Source organism: Protomyctophum parallelum (assembly GCF_964188405.1).
Source record: "Protomyctophum parallelum genome assembly, chromosome: 8".
NCBI lineage: Eukaryota > Metazoa > Chordata > Actinopteri > Myctophiformes > Myctophidae > Protomyctophum > Protomyctophum parallelum.
Genome location: NC_139703.1, coordinates 44,137,592 through 44,153,971, shown reverse-complemented (window position 1 = coordinate 44,153,971; position 16,380 = coordinate 44,137,592). Strand labels below are relative to the sequence as shown.

The 16,380-nt window shown below is 43.0% G+C and overlaps 1 protein-coding gene across 1 annotated transcript in view; it reads left to right on the top strand.

Moving 5' to 3' along the window:
- LOC310863045 (copine-9-like) overlaps positions 1 to 16,380 on the top strand; it is a gene marked incomplete at both ends in the record, with an annotated part of 102,030 nt that overhangs the window by 24,890 nt on the left and 60,760 nt on the right. The window contains 2 exons of the mRNA XM_083771169.1: positions 12,249 to 12,288; positions 13,878 to 13,954. Coding sequence (XP_083627295.1) covers positions 12,249 to 12,288; positions 13,878 to 13,954 — 117 coding nt within the window. The remainder of the gene's footprint in view (positions 1 to 12,248; positions 12,289 to 13,877; positions 13,955 to 16,380) is intronic.

Here is a 16,380-nt window from a genome sequence, read left to right as displayed (position 1 = left end):
ATTTCGTGCTGGGACCTACACGGAATCACCATGGGCCCTTCCCACATCGCTGAAGGAGGACCTCGCTGCCAGTTCCCAGGCAGCACCAGCCTTGCCATGCCGCTTCTTCAGACAGGTTTGCGTGGAGCCGTTTTTGTGGCGGTGGCAGAAGTTGGCGAGAACGGCGAGATTGTGTGGAAGGTTAGGGTTGAACGGTTTGCGGCAGTGGTGTTCCATATTGGGTTGTAACTGCAGGGGTGGGTTTGCAAGTTCCGGGTGTTTAGCGGGTTCCTGCAGCATGCATGGCGTGGAGCTGCTCGCGTGTCCAAGAGTGTCCAGGAGTTTAGGAGCACCTGCTGATCAGCCTGGCGGGCAGGGTTGTTGATAACATCCTGGACATCCTTAAAGGGGCATACACGTAGGCTTTAGCCAGAGGACACCATGATCATGAATGGAGCCACGCCCTTGAAACTCAAAGATGAGCCAATGCTCTGCGGTCTGCATGCCTTCAACAACGAGGGTGTCAATGAAAAGCTGCAGATGCTCAACGAACCACTCATCCACCAAAGCGGGGGTTTTCGTTGACACGCCGATTTCGGCCACTGTCGTCCACATCGTGCTCAGTTGCGTTTCCCTCCGCCTGCTGCAGCATCCACTGGAGCAGGTTCCATCTGCTGCATGGAGCAGGTTCCACTGGAGCAGGTTCCACTGGAGCAGGTTCCATCTGCTGCATGGAGCAGGTTCCACTGGAGCAGGTTCCATCTGCTGCATGGAGCAGGTTCCACTGGAGCAGGTTCCACTGGAGCAGGTTCCACTGCACGTTCAGCTGAACTCCGAGTGAGAGAGAAATGTGGCAGGCCCATGGCCTCCATCATATCCAGCAACTCAGAGCGTCGTGCACGTTTCCAAGCGGATGTGCCGCGCAGATGAGAGCCGAATTGGAACAAACGCTTACAGGTGGACAAGAAATATAACAAAGATTAGCCACTGCTATTCATCTCCAAAGAGAACAGAGAAAGAAAGGGAGAGAGGAAGAAATGCTTTTTTCTTTTAATAGGTAGGCTACACTTTGTAAGAATTTTTTGAACCCATAACCTGGCTTTCTTTATCTGTCTCTGCTCTACAATATCTGTGTTGGAACTCCGGCAATCCTTGCAGCACCTCTGTTATGCTTTAACATGTGATTTAAACAAAGAACATAACTGAGAATGAGTGTGTGATTATTACATTTTTATTATTATTACATTTTCAAAACACATCCATGACTAGTTCAGAAACAACCCTTTTGTGCTTTAGGCACTATAGGCCCTCATTTATCAATTGAGTGTAAAATCTGCCCCAGATTCGAGTGTAGGTTTTGTAGTACACCCACGTCGCTACGGCAATTATAAAGTGATCGCAAACAGCTGATCCTTTCTTCCTTAATTTCGTTCCAACGTTAATAAATGTGACGGCTGAAATCTTTCTGGCACGCCCTATGAAATCAAGCCCCGCCCTCGTTTTTGCGACATGAACAACTGCAGTACGACCTTGGAAACCATAGTTACATGACGAAGAAAGTCAATGAAAACGTTTCCCCCGCTTGCCTTGCTGTCCGCCTCACCCCCCCCCCCCTCTCATACAGAGACGCATGCACACACACACACGCAACTTGCAAGTCCAACTGGTGTGTTGTATCTTAAATAAATAAAGAACGAACACCTGCATGAATTAAATAAAGCTTTAGGCCTACCCTGTCTGTTTCTCCTCTCGCCTCGCTTGCCTTGTGCCTACACCTCACACACACACACACACACACACACACACACACACACACACACACACACACACGCACACACATATTGCAAGCAATTGTCACTGTGTTTCACCAGCGTAGGGTCCATTGGGCCACGGGCTGTTTAGCAGTCAGTTTAGAGCTGGCCCAGTTTAACTTCGAGCCTTGTGCATGCAAATTTCTGGTTAGTAAACCACAGCATGCAAGCCGCCTTTGTTTTAAAATGGTCCCCACTTCACACCTATCTGCCGGGGATGCGCACACACACGCTGCTGTTTTCCTCCTCTCCTGTCCTGTCTGTCTCCATCACTGTGGTCCGTCCATGACACCGTGACCATGCATGTTTATAACAATCTATTTAGATTACCTCGCTAGTCGCTGTAGTGGCTGGGTTGTCAACTGTCAATGATATGAATGTGCCGCCGAAACCAGCCTCATGTGGCACTGGCAATGGTGGGCTGGCAGCCTGGCTGGGTGGGTTAGCCTACCTATCTCCGATGTGGTCCCCTGCACTTGCGCTGGCACACCGGCACGGCACATTTGGCATTCGAGTCCCACGTCGGGTTTATCCTTAAAACGACGAGATGTAACTCAAGAAAGACAAGGCTGTAGATTGCACTATAGCCTACCCGTTGGTTGGTAGACTTGACTATAGCTGCAGCACTGCAAATGCCTCTCGATCCATGTCATGGAAGTAACTATTGGGGGGGGGGGGGGGGGGGGTCACCGGCATGCGCTCATGCAAAACACAGCATCTAACTTGCAACATTGTTTTTAATTGCTTGCACACTTGGTAATATCCTACGTACAAATTGCCTTTACAAAATATATTTTTTCATATGTATTATTAGTTTTTCACATTTTAGGAGTGAAAACATATGTTTAGATGCCTGTGACAGCATGTCAGCAGTTCAGACAATGCTGCTCCGCTTGTGCACGACAGAAAAACAGGACAAAGCCTACGACAGCTCAACGTGATTTTTGTCCTGGCTCACAAGGTTCTTCAAGGTTCTTTATTATTTGTCTCCCAAATTTGTCTTAGACAAAGGGCCCGCATGCAAGCGTAGCCCTTATGCCCATGTCGCCGCAGTGCAGTGCCAATACATCTTTCTTGCATCAAAGAAAAAGAAAACAAGAGGCAAGCAAAGATTTTCAGTTCAAGGTTTTGCGGAACTGATAAATGCCGGAAATTGCGGGAATTCCGGCGTGCACCCATATTTTGGCGTACGCCGCTTTGATAAATGAGGGCCATAAAGCTTTGCGCTCAGATAACACGCCGCTTAACTAGCAAAATTGGAAGCAGACACCACCCAGCGCAATTTCCCCCTTTTATACGTTTTTATGTGCCACGTGCACCATAGAGTGTGTACTGTAGATAGGGCAATAAGTTGGCTAGGTGGGTATAGGTTGAGACTTGGCAGAGCTGCTCTCCCCAGGGACAGCAGCATCCTGCTGTTTAGAGAGGAGACTTAATCTCCGGACAAAATAAATCATTAGTGTTGAATTATTAAATACTTAGACTTAGACTTAGACTTATAACGCACTCAGGTGCATACACAATTGCACACACGCACGCACGTACGCACGCACGCATGCACGCACACACTTCTACATCTATTTAGTTCACTATTAAATGTATGGTTTTAAATGAAAAAATGAAAAAAGCAGTCATTTATATATTTTGTGTCACAGTATGTGTAATATTGTAGCAGTTCTCATGCATAATGAATCCATAGGCTGCTTATTCAGGAGGCTCGTTCGTAGTGATGGATACAATAGATGAGCAACATTGGCCAAATAGACTTAACCAGAGTAATGACTTGGCGTGTATTGGTGACAGCAGAGTCATGTCATGTAATTATCTTGTGACCTGACCTGACCTGACATGCCAAGTTCTGAAGTCAATAACATGCTGTTAAAAAGTTTTTTTTTTGCTTCTGAATGATTAGCAACTGGTACCATTCAATCAATAGACAAACATCCACATTTGCATGCGTGCAACGAGAGCGTAGGACACAAGCACGAGGCATAACTATAGGAATAAATTGCTGCATGCTTGGTTTGGTGCTTGGCCCAGATATGGATCTTGTTAAGTCTCAGGAGGGTGTTGTGGTCTCCTCGATATGGGGTCATGAGAGGGGATTCCAATAAAAGGGAGCACCCCGGTTAGAGGGAATGAATTATTAAACCCACACCTTGCTACACAGAGTATTTTTAGCCTACAGTCACAATAGAAAGATATGGAGCAAAGTGATGTATTGCAGTATTTCTACGAGGTTGGTAGTAGTAATGTGCTGGTTACAGTATATATGCCACATAAAGTCATCATCACTTTTGGTACTTGAAAGGTACCAGTTTTTGCATAACCGTTTTCTTTCTAGTGTTAAACTTAAGCCTAGATGTTTAACTTTTATAGATGGTGTGTAGATGGCTAAAAGGATAACAACAAAACATCCTGGGGACTTGTTTCCATTGTGGTCCTATGTATTAAATTAATCAACATAGCATACAAAACACTAATACATGTCCTCAGCAAATTAAAAAACAATATTGCACCCTAGTCGCTATACCCACTATTTGGGGATTTAGCATGGCACGACGGGCGTTCCCGTGGCCAAGTTGCTATCTTCGACAACGGCCTTATCCCTAAAACACCTGCGTTATCCGTTACATTATGCATAGGTGTGGTCTAGGCGTTACATTAATCAAACCAATCATGTTCCAGATAGGCCAGGCTGCGCAAGCCGTTATCCCCAGTGCTATCGTACGCTCTCTCCCTCTCTGCCCATGGAAGAGCGAAGTAACTGTCCAACGTTGCCGTGGAATAAATGTATATTTAATACACAGAATTATCACTCACATTGCTGGTTATAGAGAACTTTAAATTACAGCAATCACTTGTGTTCTGTATTAATTCAACTGAATGGTCTCTGTGGTTATAGCAAACACAGATCAAACCGCATTGTATTTGTCTTTGATAAGCTTAACTGGCAACTTCTGATAAAAACATAACCTATTGACACAAGGAATTAACAGTCACACTTTGGTGGATTACAGTAAAATTGTAATGACAATCACATTCACAATCTCTTAATTCAAGCGCCGCTGCAGTGCTCAAAAAATAAAAAATAAGCCTTGCTGCTGCCACAGTAAGGCCTTTATGTAATTTCGGACACTATACTGGAAGATAAGGCACCAAATGTACAAAGTTAATCAGTGAATGACACCTCCTTTCTATGGGAAATTGCATTAACCCCCTTGTGGTCTCCTGATGGATTTTTCTCAAGCTAGTTTTGATAGAAACCAGTGATTCACATTTTTTAAATGGATGGTGTCAGCAGGGCATTCCACATGTTGGTGGCGACAAATCGACGAAATCGTTGTCGTTCCCTCTATATCCCTCTAATTGAAAAAAACTCAGAGGCCAACCGGGTGTTCACAGGAGATAAACAAAAGTGTAGTGAAAGTGCTTATCCATAGTCGGGTCGTGGGGGCAACAGCTCCATCAGAGAGCTCCAGACTCCAGGGATCCTGAGGCGTTCCCAGCAGAGTTTGGAGATATAAACCCTTCAACTCAACCTTGGTCTGCCTCTGTGGGTCTCCTTCCAGCGGGACGTGCATCGAGGACCTCCTTAGGGAGACGCTAGAGAGGCATCCTATAACCAGATGCCCGAACCACCTAAGCTGGCTCCTTTCCAAGCGAAGAAGCAGCAACTGTACTCATGACTGAACTTCTCAACCTATCTCTAAGGGAGATGTTAGCCAAAAGGAAGAGGAGATCCGAGCACTAAAAAAAATTGCAGGAGAGGAAGTAAAGTTAAAACAAATTTTATTCTATAAAAATGCCAACATGGACCAACAAATATACACAACCATTAAATAGTGTCATGTCACGTTACAAGTGAACAGCAGGCAATTGATAACACTGCAAGTGTGTGAATGCATACAGTACACACATGGTATGCACACAATCAGTTCTTATTCTGGTTGGAACATGAGCATACTACAAAACAATCAGTCAAATGACACATTGAGAGCCATTTTTATTTGATTAACCCGTCTTCTACCCTGAGCTATCCCAGACTAGTAAAGGTGGGTCATGGGCTTTAGTCAAATCAGTTTGTTTTGGGAGGTCTGAAGCTTAGTTTTTAGTGACAATGAGATGTTGGAGAATCAAGAGGTGCAAGCACAAGCAGTCAAAGTTATAATGGGGAAATGGGCTTAATAAGGTTGGTTACCACTGCACTAGAGGACAGTACTCCAAAATAAAGTAAACTTCACTAAGTAGAAGTAAAACCTAATAACTAAGAAACAAAGACTAAATAAAAGGAACACGACTTAAAGTAAAATCCTAGTGTACAACTAAGAAACAAGGAACGCAATAAGAAAGCACTGCAACAAAGGGAGACAGATCATAACAGAGATCATGACAAAGTATTAATACAGAGCAGATTAAGGCAATTACTGAAGGCATATGTTTGAAAATACATACAATATATGAAAATGTATAATTCTTATTCTATACTACCCTCTCAGTACTGAGAACTTTCTTCACAATTTACTTCTTAGATCAAAGCGTACAGTATGTCTGCACACATACATTTGCATTCCCTCAGATGCATCTCTAACTATCAAGAGGGCTCTCCAAGCTCTCCAAGATATTTTCTTGGGTGGAATTGACTGAACGGGATCATTTCCGCTATCAACTAACTTTGAGGTAGATCAGAAAGTTGCAGAATGTGAAGTCTCACCACCAATCTTGATACTAAACCCTGGGATCAAAGGCTTTCAATCCCGGCCATGTAACTATTCATGCTGGTTGTTTTGTATTCCAACACTATTCCTCTCTGCAGGTGGTATAATTGCACAGAACACATCCATTGACTCTAGATGGTGTTTAGCCCATATGAGAAATGAATAAATGAAAGTTGAGTTGGGCGGGGGAGCCCTGCTATATCTGTGGCTCTGCTACAAATGGAATAGTAAGTAACCTCTAACCCAGGGGTTCTCAACGTTTTAGGCCTGGGGACCCCCAGAAATGCTTTGGCAATGACCCCCGCCCTGCCCCCTCCCGACCCCCAATATAAATTGACTGTTACAATAACCTTAATAATGGAGACAATACACCATAAATATATACTGAAACGAGATATAATCATTAGGGAAGGTGTATGCATGTACTATGTGTAGGCCTACTATATGTAAACTCATTTCCATTTTCCAGCCATTCAGTTACAATTTTATTTTATTTTTTTATTTTATTTTTGTAATCATTTGGGGACCCCCCCAAAATAATTGGGGGGTTGCTGCTCTAACCTACCTCTAACCTTCCTCTGAAAGTTACCAGTGCAGAGGATGCACAGGTGCTACAAAAACTAGTTACTGAGGAATGTAATTAAGGTTTGTCTACATTCTGTTTTTAGACTCTTGATTTAATACTCCATTGCCCTTCTTCCCTTCTAAATTGGCCATGTTCACTTCAGCATGGCCAACATCTGTCACATGAAACAATAATCTTCTTACTTTCATTGTTACAAAAGACTAATTACAAAGTGTTTCTTGTCTTTGCATCATAAGAATGTGTACAATCCCACCTTTGTCTCAAATATAGAAGCTCAGCTGCCTTCTCTTGTCGCCCACCATGTAATTGAAGGTCATTAGATTTACGAGCAAGTCTATCACTCCTCCACACTGAAATTTCATTTGGCCATCACTCACAGGCTTATCCCACTGTGTGGTAATTTCATTTGATACCACCCAAGACAGCCTTAGAGCAGTTTTACATAGACGGTGAAGGGGATTTGTGTACAAAGCTGTTGTTGAGGGTGGGATATTTCAATTGAAATGGAAAAAGGGAGAGGAGAGATAGAAAGCTAGAGCGATAGAGGGAGAGTAATAAATGTACTGTACGTGTGGGGGTTCTGGAGTGACTTCTATAGAACTGTTTGAAATGGCAGAGAGCTCTGTATTCTGCAGTGCTACAGCTGGTGATATTACTGGTGGCATTGCACTTTCATTATCCTCTCTAAACTCCTACTCTAACTCCTCACTGCAAACAGTGAAAATAAGAAACCCCTAAACCACAGCGGTATGAAATGTATCTAGCTCTTGCAGGTATAATAATATTACAAAGGATGATCATATGAGAAAAGTGACTACACACAGCTCCCTTACTCCCTTATTCGATTTTAATTAACACAGTGATGAAATGTTTACTGAGTTTACTACTGAGCAACCATGATTTTTATCATATATGAAAGAGAACCCCACAGTAAATGAGGTTTTGATTTATCGGCCCCTTTCTCGTAGAATATGTCCCTAGAGGTGCTTATCGTGTTGCTATGCATTGTCTTGGTCTTGCCTTTAAATCTGTCACCTTTATTTCTTAGATAAGCTGTGCTACGCTGATATTTAATCTATTCTCTTTGGGAAAGAGAATAGATTCAGCAAAAGGTAACAAGTATAATAAATCATGTTTACCAGACCTGATGCTTCTTTCATGTCCTCTAATTATTTTCTTTTTAGATTTTATAGACTTTAAATATTGTATTTCACACTATACATAAAATGACATACATGTATATATATATATGCTTTGTCCTAATTCTTTATTTTTGGATAATTTACGTGATTTGCTGCATGGCCCATGAGTCCACATCACTATCATGGTGACACATGCAATGCACTGCTCAAACAGAAGTACTTTGTCTTTCATTTTTAATATAAAACATGGTCGGACCAAGCATGTCTTTACACACGGGAAACATTTGTTTCATGCGATTAATATGCCCCAAAACACGCATACTGTACGGTCAATATTATGGACCGATAAAGCCACATAATTTAACAAACGAGGTCGAATTTTCACCGCAAATAGGAGCTATATGAATGAACCATCAACTATATGAATAGTTTGATGCAAAACATTTGCAGAAGCGTCTTTTCTTATATTGTTTGTCATTCTACTGATATAAGGACCTACAATACTGCTAAACTGTGGTCATAAATGTGCCGTAAAGCCGGAGCGTGAGTGTGTGGACATCAGGAGATCGTTTCTCATTTATTCTCAGCAACTGTCTTTTCATTTTGGGATGTATGTGGACTCTCCGCTAAAGATAAATCACATGCAATGGTATCTCGAAGAAGCACAACATGTAAAGTAACCCAAACATTTGTTGATGAGAAATCTTCCATCTTGAGACACTTTTGCACACCGTTGTTCCCCACAAATGTCCCTATAGCTCTCCCAGATGCTCGAGGCGGTGAGGTGAGGCAGACCGTTGGTCTGTCCGTCACACAGTGGTCAGTTCTGTCGCGGTGAGGTGAGGCAGACCATTTGTCTGTCCGTCACACAGTTGTCAGTTCTGTCACGCTTGCCAAGGTGTCCCGCTCTCTCTCCTGACCATGCAGAACTCCTCTGTCCATCAACAGAACTGGGAGGCTATGGGGACTGGAGAGAGCGGCTAAGGGAGAAAGTCAAGAGGCTAAAAGCATAGACTGTAAAAAATATGGACAAAGCGTTCCCCGGGTCTAACATGGACGTAAAATGAAGCCTGTTATTCCTGCACTGTAAGTCGCCATCTTTCTAGATCCGTTTGGGCCCAGCTGGCCATTGGCTGGCTCCGTTTTGGCCCAGCTGGCCATTGGCTGGCCCAGACAACGAGGCGGGACTTCCCCCCTTCTTCTCCGTTGGTTTTTATTTTGACTCGAGTGGGAGGGGAATCCCGATCATAGACTGTAACGGTAGCCACGCCCCTCAGAACATACGCGACTTTATGGTAATTTTTTTTATTAATGGGACCATCATTTAAAAAAATATATATTATGACATTAGCAATGAGACTTTAAACTAGTGACTGGAAGCAGAAAGTATTCATGACCATGTTTATTAAGGTAATACAGTCTAGGAGAAGTTGGGCCCAAATACATGGACTTCTATGGGGCTATGGGTTTTTCTGGGTCCAATGACAGCGCCACAACAGGCCATTATATGAACTACGATTTCCTTAGTGGCTTCACAAAATATCTGTCTGACTGCCCCCCTGGCAAAAAGCCTCCCTAGTGTATAGGCTACCCTAGATGCCGTGCTGCTTTTTACATTCAACCTGACCAAGGTGGTTTAAACTCTCCAACCTCGCCATCCTTAACCCTAAGGTGCATTTCACACCAGACGCAAAAAAAGAAAAAAACACTGTCGAGCTGCCAACTTGTGCTTTGCACACAAGTTGGCCATGAATGGCCTACTTGTGCGCGAGCAGAGCGTGGAACTTATCTCTGACTCTTGTCAACTTACATTCTGTTTGGCGCCCCGGCTATCCACCGTCAACTACTGCGCTATAAGCAGACCCCAGACATAGTTACATCAACAGTCAATCCCTGATTGGCCGAGCAACCCCACCAACACAAGGAGGTCCAAAGGTGCAAAGGGTCAAAGGAACCACCGACATACCCATTTTAATGGTAAAACAAGTGAGCACAATGTGTACCTTACCACCAGAGACAGACAATTCACTCTCTTTTGTCCATTCAGCTGTGTTGTATCATATAGCTCAGGAAATCCACATTCACAACAAACAACTTCACCAACTGATTCCTGGGGTTTGCTTTGATTAGAAAATAGTGTGTCTGTGTGTGTCAGTCTGTGCGTCTACGCGTCTGTAGTTCATGCATCTCGAGAAACGTCTGTCCAAAGGACCAACTTCAAATTCGGCGCGAGCGTCGCAGAGGCCCCGAGGGAGTGTGGTGCCTGGCATCAAGCCGGTCAGATAGGCGGTTGTCCATATGGCCGGTTGTCCATACTCTATATGGCCATACTGATTACATTAGGAATCTCCATATGAGCATAAAAGGGACGGTGACAGACAGATTAGTGCAACGGGTCCGCTGTTCTGACAATGGGTATCGTATAATAGGTACAATGGTATTCCATAGCTGGGTGGTACAGTACATGCATTTCTAACTTGCATCGTTCCAAATTGCACCATTCCTGAGTATTGTATAAGTAATTACTTAGTAATGTATAAATTGCGCAATCCATACGTGTCATAATTAGGGTTGTCCCGATCGGATCGGGTGAAAAGATCAGAAAAAAACCACAATGACAGTCATTCTAATAATAACAAAAAACATACATCGCATGGATGCACCTGGGACGTATCCTCAGTGATGTATCCTGAGGTCAATGGGGTTTCGGGTCTCGCAACATCATACCCCTCACTCAGGCGACCCAGCCGGGAGTGATCAAGTCCCGACTTACGTCCCAGTAGCTACCCTCAATCAGTCCCATTAGGGAAAAACCAGGGGCACACAATCCGTTGGAACTACTCCAGAACTACTCTGCCAGGGCTTGGAGGTACACTTCTGGCACATGGAGGGACTAGGCTCTGTGGGTTGTCTCCTGTCCGGGCCCCTCCTACGTCTCACCAGGTCCACTCCTGCTCTCACCAGAGCGAGGACCTGTGCGTTGCACCAGAGTCCCAGCACCAGACAGTTCATTCAGGAGTGGTGGGCAATGGTTCCGCAGGGTCATGGTACTGCGGTTCCGCTTGCTGCTTGCATGGCCCTATAGTCACATTTTGCCTTTCATTAATTGAAAGGCAACACAACAGACTACACTAGAGTGACATACATTAGGATATTTGCTATTGTGATATGGCATAAGTGTTATATAAAAATATAAAGATCGGATCGGGAAAGATTGGTATCGGTATGTCTCAAAATCAAATGATCGGGAGCAAAAAAACGTGATCGGGACATCCCTAGTCATAATGATTAACATTGTGTGAAAATAGCAGCTCTACAAGATCACAATAAGCCATTACAACATGATGCAATCAATCAATCATTCAATCAATCAATCAATCAATCAATCATGTTTCTGATCAGGTCAACGGGTAATCGGGTATATACTTTTTGCTCCATCCTGTCAATGTGGTTTCCTAATGGATCAAGGCAGCCATAATGTCGACTTCAAAAAGGCTTAAACTGAGAATGTGCGTGGAAAGAGAGAAGGGAGAGAATAATGGAGAGAGAGGTGGAGAGATCTGAAAGAGCTGAAGGATACACAGTAAATGTGTAATATTATTCATCACGAAAGTGGTTTTCCTCTGTCGAACATGAACAGAAACCTTTGTCCCAGGGAGATGCACTGTAGCCTTGAGGAAGGGGACAACGCTAGAACAAAGAAAACCGAGCATGATTGAGATCTACTACTTTGCTGCTCCAGATCCATACATTTCATTTTGTCTTATCATCTATCTATCTTGATGCTTCCTTTAGATGTAATATACTGTACACACACTGTATTATTTATTTAGCAAACATGATATTTATCTTGTGTATTCTCGAGTGGTTTTCAGTGTGCATTATGTCAAGTGAAATTCGAGTTGAGATGGTTAACTGGTGCGTGTCTGTATGCAAGTTTTGCAAGTTAATGTTGCTCTATGTACAGTTCGTGAACACATTTCATTCAGTGTGTTATTATACTGTCTTTCAGGTACAATGTTGACACCAGAAGCTGCAACCTCTCTAAACATGTAAGCACAATTCTCTCAATAATTCTTCTCTCTTTATAAGACTTCAAGACAATAATATTGCTAATATGGTTCAGAAAGTAATAGACTTGAAACCCCTTTTAGTGTTCTACCTTCATGACGGAAACGGGTATATATAGCAAATAACATTTTTGATTTATTTTTTGAATACATTTGTTATGCTTTTCAGAAAACTTAAAGGTCAGGATTTAGAAGGCGTTTTTAGAATTGGCCACAGTCCTAAATGGTCTAAAGGGACTTGAATAGCTGATTATAATAATGATTTAAGAAGCCATATATTAAATCAGCTCTGAGATGCTTTTGTCCCTCAGGCTGTAACAGTTTGACATTTTACTGAGCAGCTACAGTATATCAGCTCATTTCTGATCCTTGTATGTTTATGTGCAAAATAAGTCGCTATGTGTTTTTTATGTGACAAAGCATGTTGTTTAACATAGACTTGAAAATACTTTTGATTGTGTCTTTCTTTGCTGCGCTCCAACTTGGATGAGAAGAAGGTATGCCAGTTTTCTGTGACATTCTCTCTTCTTTCCTGTCTTGTTATCGCTTGGACATTTTTAGCAGCCTGGTCTTAGCACTGCATAAACATATTCAGTGGGCGATCTTGGTCTCTGTGATTAACTTGAGTTTAATTTGATTGTGGAAACACTCAAGAAATAATGGACCATCTGGCAAGTATTCAGCACAAATTGTCTCTCAAAGAACCATTTAAGAAGAGAACATTCTATTCTATTATTTTTCTTACTTTTTGACACAGAATTAATGTTGAAAAGAGAATGGAGGTGGTGGGGGAGTGTTCTCTCCTCTGCGAGTTTGCATGTTCTCCTCGTGTCCCCTAGTTACCCTCACAAGAAACATGCAGTAATCCTGGTCTCTATACTGCCTCCCCCTGGTTCAGCCGGGCGCCTGATGGAGGGGAAAGGAACACGCTATGTCCTACTGGGGAAACTCCCCCTTGTCGGGTGATAAGAAGCGGCCTGCTCACATTGAAGGAAGCATGAGCTCAGTTCGGGACTCTATAGGTTGGCAGAGGGAGAGTAGCTCCCAGGATTACAGTTTAGGCAATTGGCAACGGGTGAAAAAATGGTGTACAAAACCATAGGATGAGTACAGGCAAATCTCGTGAGACAATGCTCGGATTGTTTTCAGGTTTCAGTAATAAAAGACTCCTTAATTCAATGTTCCTTGTCAATGGACTAGGAGTCATTATGAAACTCACTTTAGTACGTACATTTTCATTTTTAGAAATGCCCTGCTTGGTCGGAGGAGATAATGCAATAATGAGCCACAAGTACTACTTGTCAACCAGTAGGTGTCCTACTCCTATCTGACACCAGGGTCTACATTTGTCAATGGAACAGTAGTAGAGACACCACCTCTCCAATCACAGATGTGCTAGATATATTGTTTTAACATAAATAAGTTACAGATTGCAGCTTTAAAATGTGTGCCTTGTAAGCTACCTGCGTACCACGTTAAACAATTAGCCTTGTTCTCTGGTTCTTCTGTATACTGTGAAGAACACTGTACCATGTTAAACACCTTGCCCTGTTGTCCGCTGTTTCCTATAGGACTTCCTGGGACAGATGTTCTGTACACTGGGGGAGATCATTGGCTCCACAGGCAGCAGGATGGAGAAAACACTCTCGTGAGTCTGCCATAGGCGCATGCACAGTGCACACGCGTACACACGCACACGCACACACACACACACACACACACACACACACACACACACACACACACACACGGCACACATTATAATGGATGTTTGTACAGCCGCCTAAGGCTGTGTCTAGAAGATCCCTGGTTCAAAGCCCCATGACATCACTGAAACACTGTGCTTGAGGTGCCCTTGAACGAGGCAGTTAACCCCCAGTTGCCCAAGGGGATCCTGGTCAGTAGCCAGGAATAGACTGGCTGTACTGGGAAAGTGTCTACTGAATTAATGTAAAACAATTCATCACACCTACAGTAGCTTGCTAAGATTCCCTGTGATTTGCACCAGCATTACCTGCACTATGTACTCATTATAGGCTATATAGATTCCAAGCAAAAAAAAAGTACTGGTTCAGAGAGTGATTCTACAAAGGCAGCCTGGCATTGAGGCATTATGTACAAGTGAATCAAATTGGGTGAAATGAAAAGTAGTTACAAAAAACAACAAGAGTTTGGCAGTGGCTTTCAAAGTGGGATCCGGCGACCGCTATAGGATTTCTTGAGGGGGTTCCAGGGGTGTCCAGCAAAATGTGTTTAAACATCTAAATCAGTTTAAACACTTTAATCCATCGGCTATTTTAACAATTTACAAGCTCACAACGCATTGTATCGTGACACATTGTGGGCTTGTAGAAAAAGTTTGAGAAATAAAAGATCTATGGCGCCAAGCACACAGATACCAATATCTCTGAAAAAAGAAACATTCAGTCAAGTTGAGTCAACACCAAGCCAGCTTGTTTTTTGTTTGTTTTTTAGATTTATTTTTGGGCTTTTATGCCTTTATTCCATAGGACAGTAGAGTCACAGGAAATGGGGGGAGAGAGATGGGCCACGTAGCAAAGGTTGTCGGGATTCGAACCCGCAAAACACACTGTCAGGCTGGCATTGCAGCCTAGGGTGCCTGGAGTCTGGACCACCATGCCGGTGGCCCGGGTCCCAAGCCAGCTTGTTGACAGAGGTTAGACGAGATGCTACCAGCCTGCAGCACTGAGCTGCAATGAAATACTATATATACTGTAAATAATAATAATAAAGCAATGAATCTCATAATAGACACGTTGAAAAGAAAGTCATACTTTTATAAACATGAACAAATATTCCCTTTCAAAATATTTTTTATTGAAAATGTTCAATGACAGAAACCCTCAGTGGCAGGCAAATGTTGTTTTATATATTTTGCTGAGCACCCCATGACGCCCCTCCCAGACAAAAGAAAAAAACATTTTCTCCCCTTCCCAATTTGATAATTAAGCCTCTCCATGAGTGCTCCATCTCTGCTAAGCCCCACAATAAGTCATTGGGAGGGTAACATGAACAAATATTAACTAGATAAGTTACAAGGTCTTGTTAATTATGTTAAATATGCTTTTATGCAACTGTCCTGAAAAATACTGGCTAGACTCTCTGTGTGATAACATAAGCAACCTCAACAGTGAGGGGGGAACTCCTCTGCCCGAATTATGAACTACGTAGTTCATTATCAGCAATCTATAAATCACATTCCCAACCTAGGTCTTCTTCTGTGCCATCATTTATCTTCATACAAGCATGCAGGAACTATAGTACACCTATAGTTCAGACAGCTTGTCGATATTAAGAGAGAGGCTCTGATGCCCTTGGATGACATAGGTGTATTTCACCAAGCTGGAGTGAGGGTTTAGCGGATGATGGATAAGAAAGATGTGCCCCAACTGTTGCTCACTGAGAAAGTGATGTCGATGTGTAGTTGTGAATGTGTTTTTGAGGGGCGCTAGTCCCTCCTATAAACAGCTATAGTGTAGATTCTGTCTCAACACAAACATTAAATGCCATTGACAATGAATGGATAATTTACGTCATATGTGTCTGAGCAAATCGGCTGTCAGTATGTCTGTAGGTATGTCGGTGGAAACCCTTGGACAATAAGGGACCACCATTCTTGGTGATGTAAGGTATGTTTCAAGGTTCATATAATGTCAATAATTGATTAGAGTGCCCACGGGTGTGATTTATATTTTTATGCTCCCAAATGTAGTTATTGCCAATGGAATCCCTCATGTGTGGTGCCTGTCACTGGTTGGGTGTACTGTGGCAAACACATGTCTCGTCTGGAGTGACCGACCGACCATGCCAGAGGCATTGTGGAACTTGAACCCACTCTCAAAGGAACTTGAGCCCTGCTTAAATTTCATTTACCTCTATCAGACAAATAGGACATTTTATTTCAAGATTATCCATTCACTTCAATGAGTTCCAAAATCCCTTCGATTAGGACACGTGTGATGGAGGGGATCTGCTGCAATCTTTTTTGGTAGCAACACGGTCCCCTTACAAAATGTCCAATATTTTCAATACCCTATTGTTAACCACCCATTA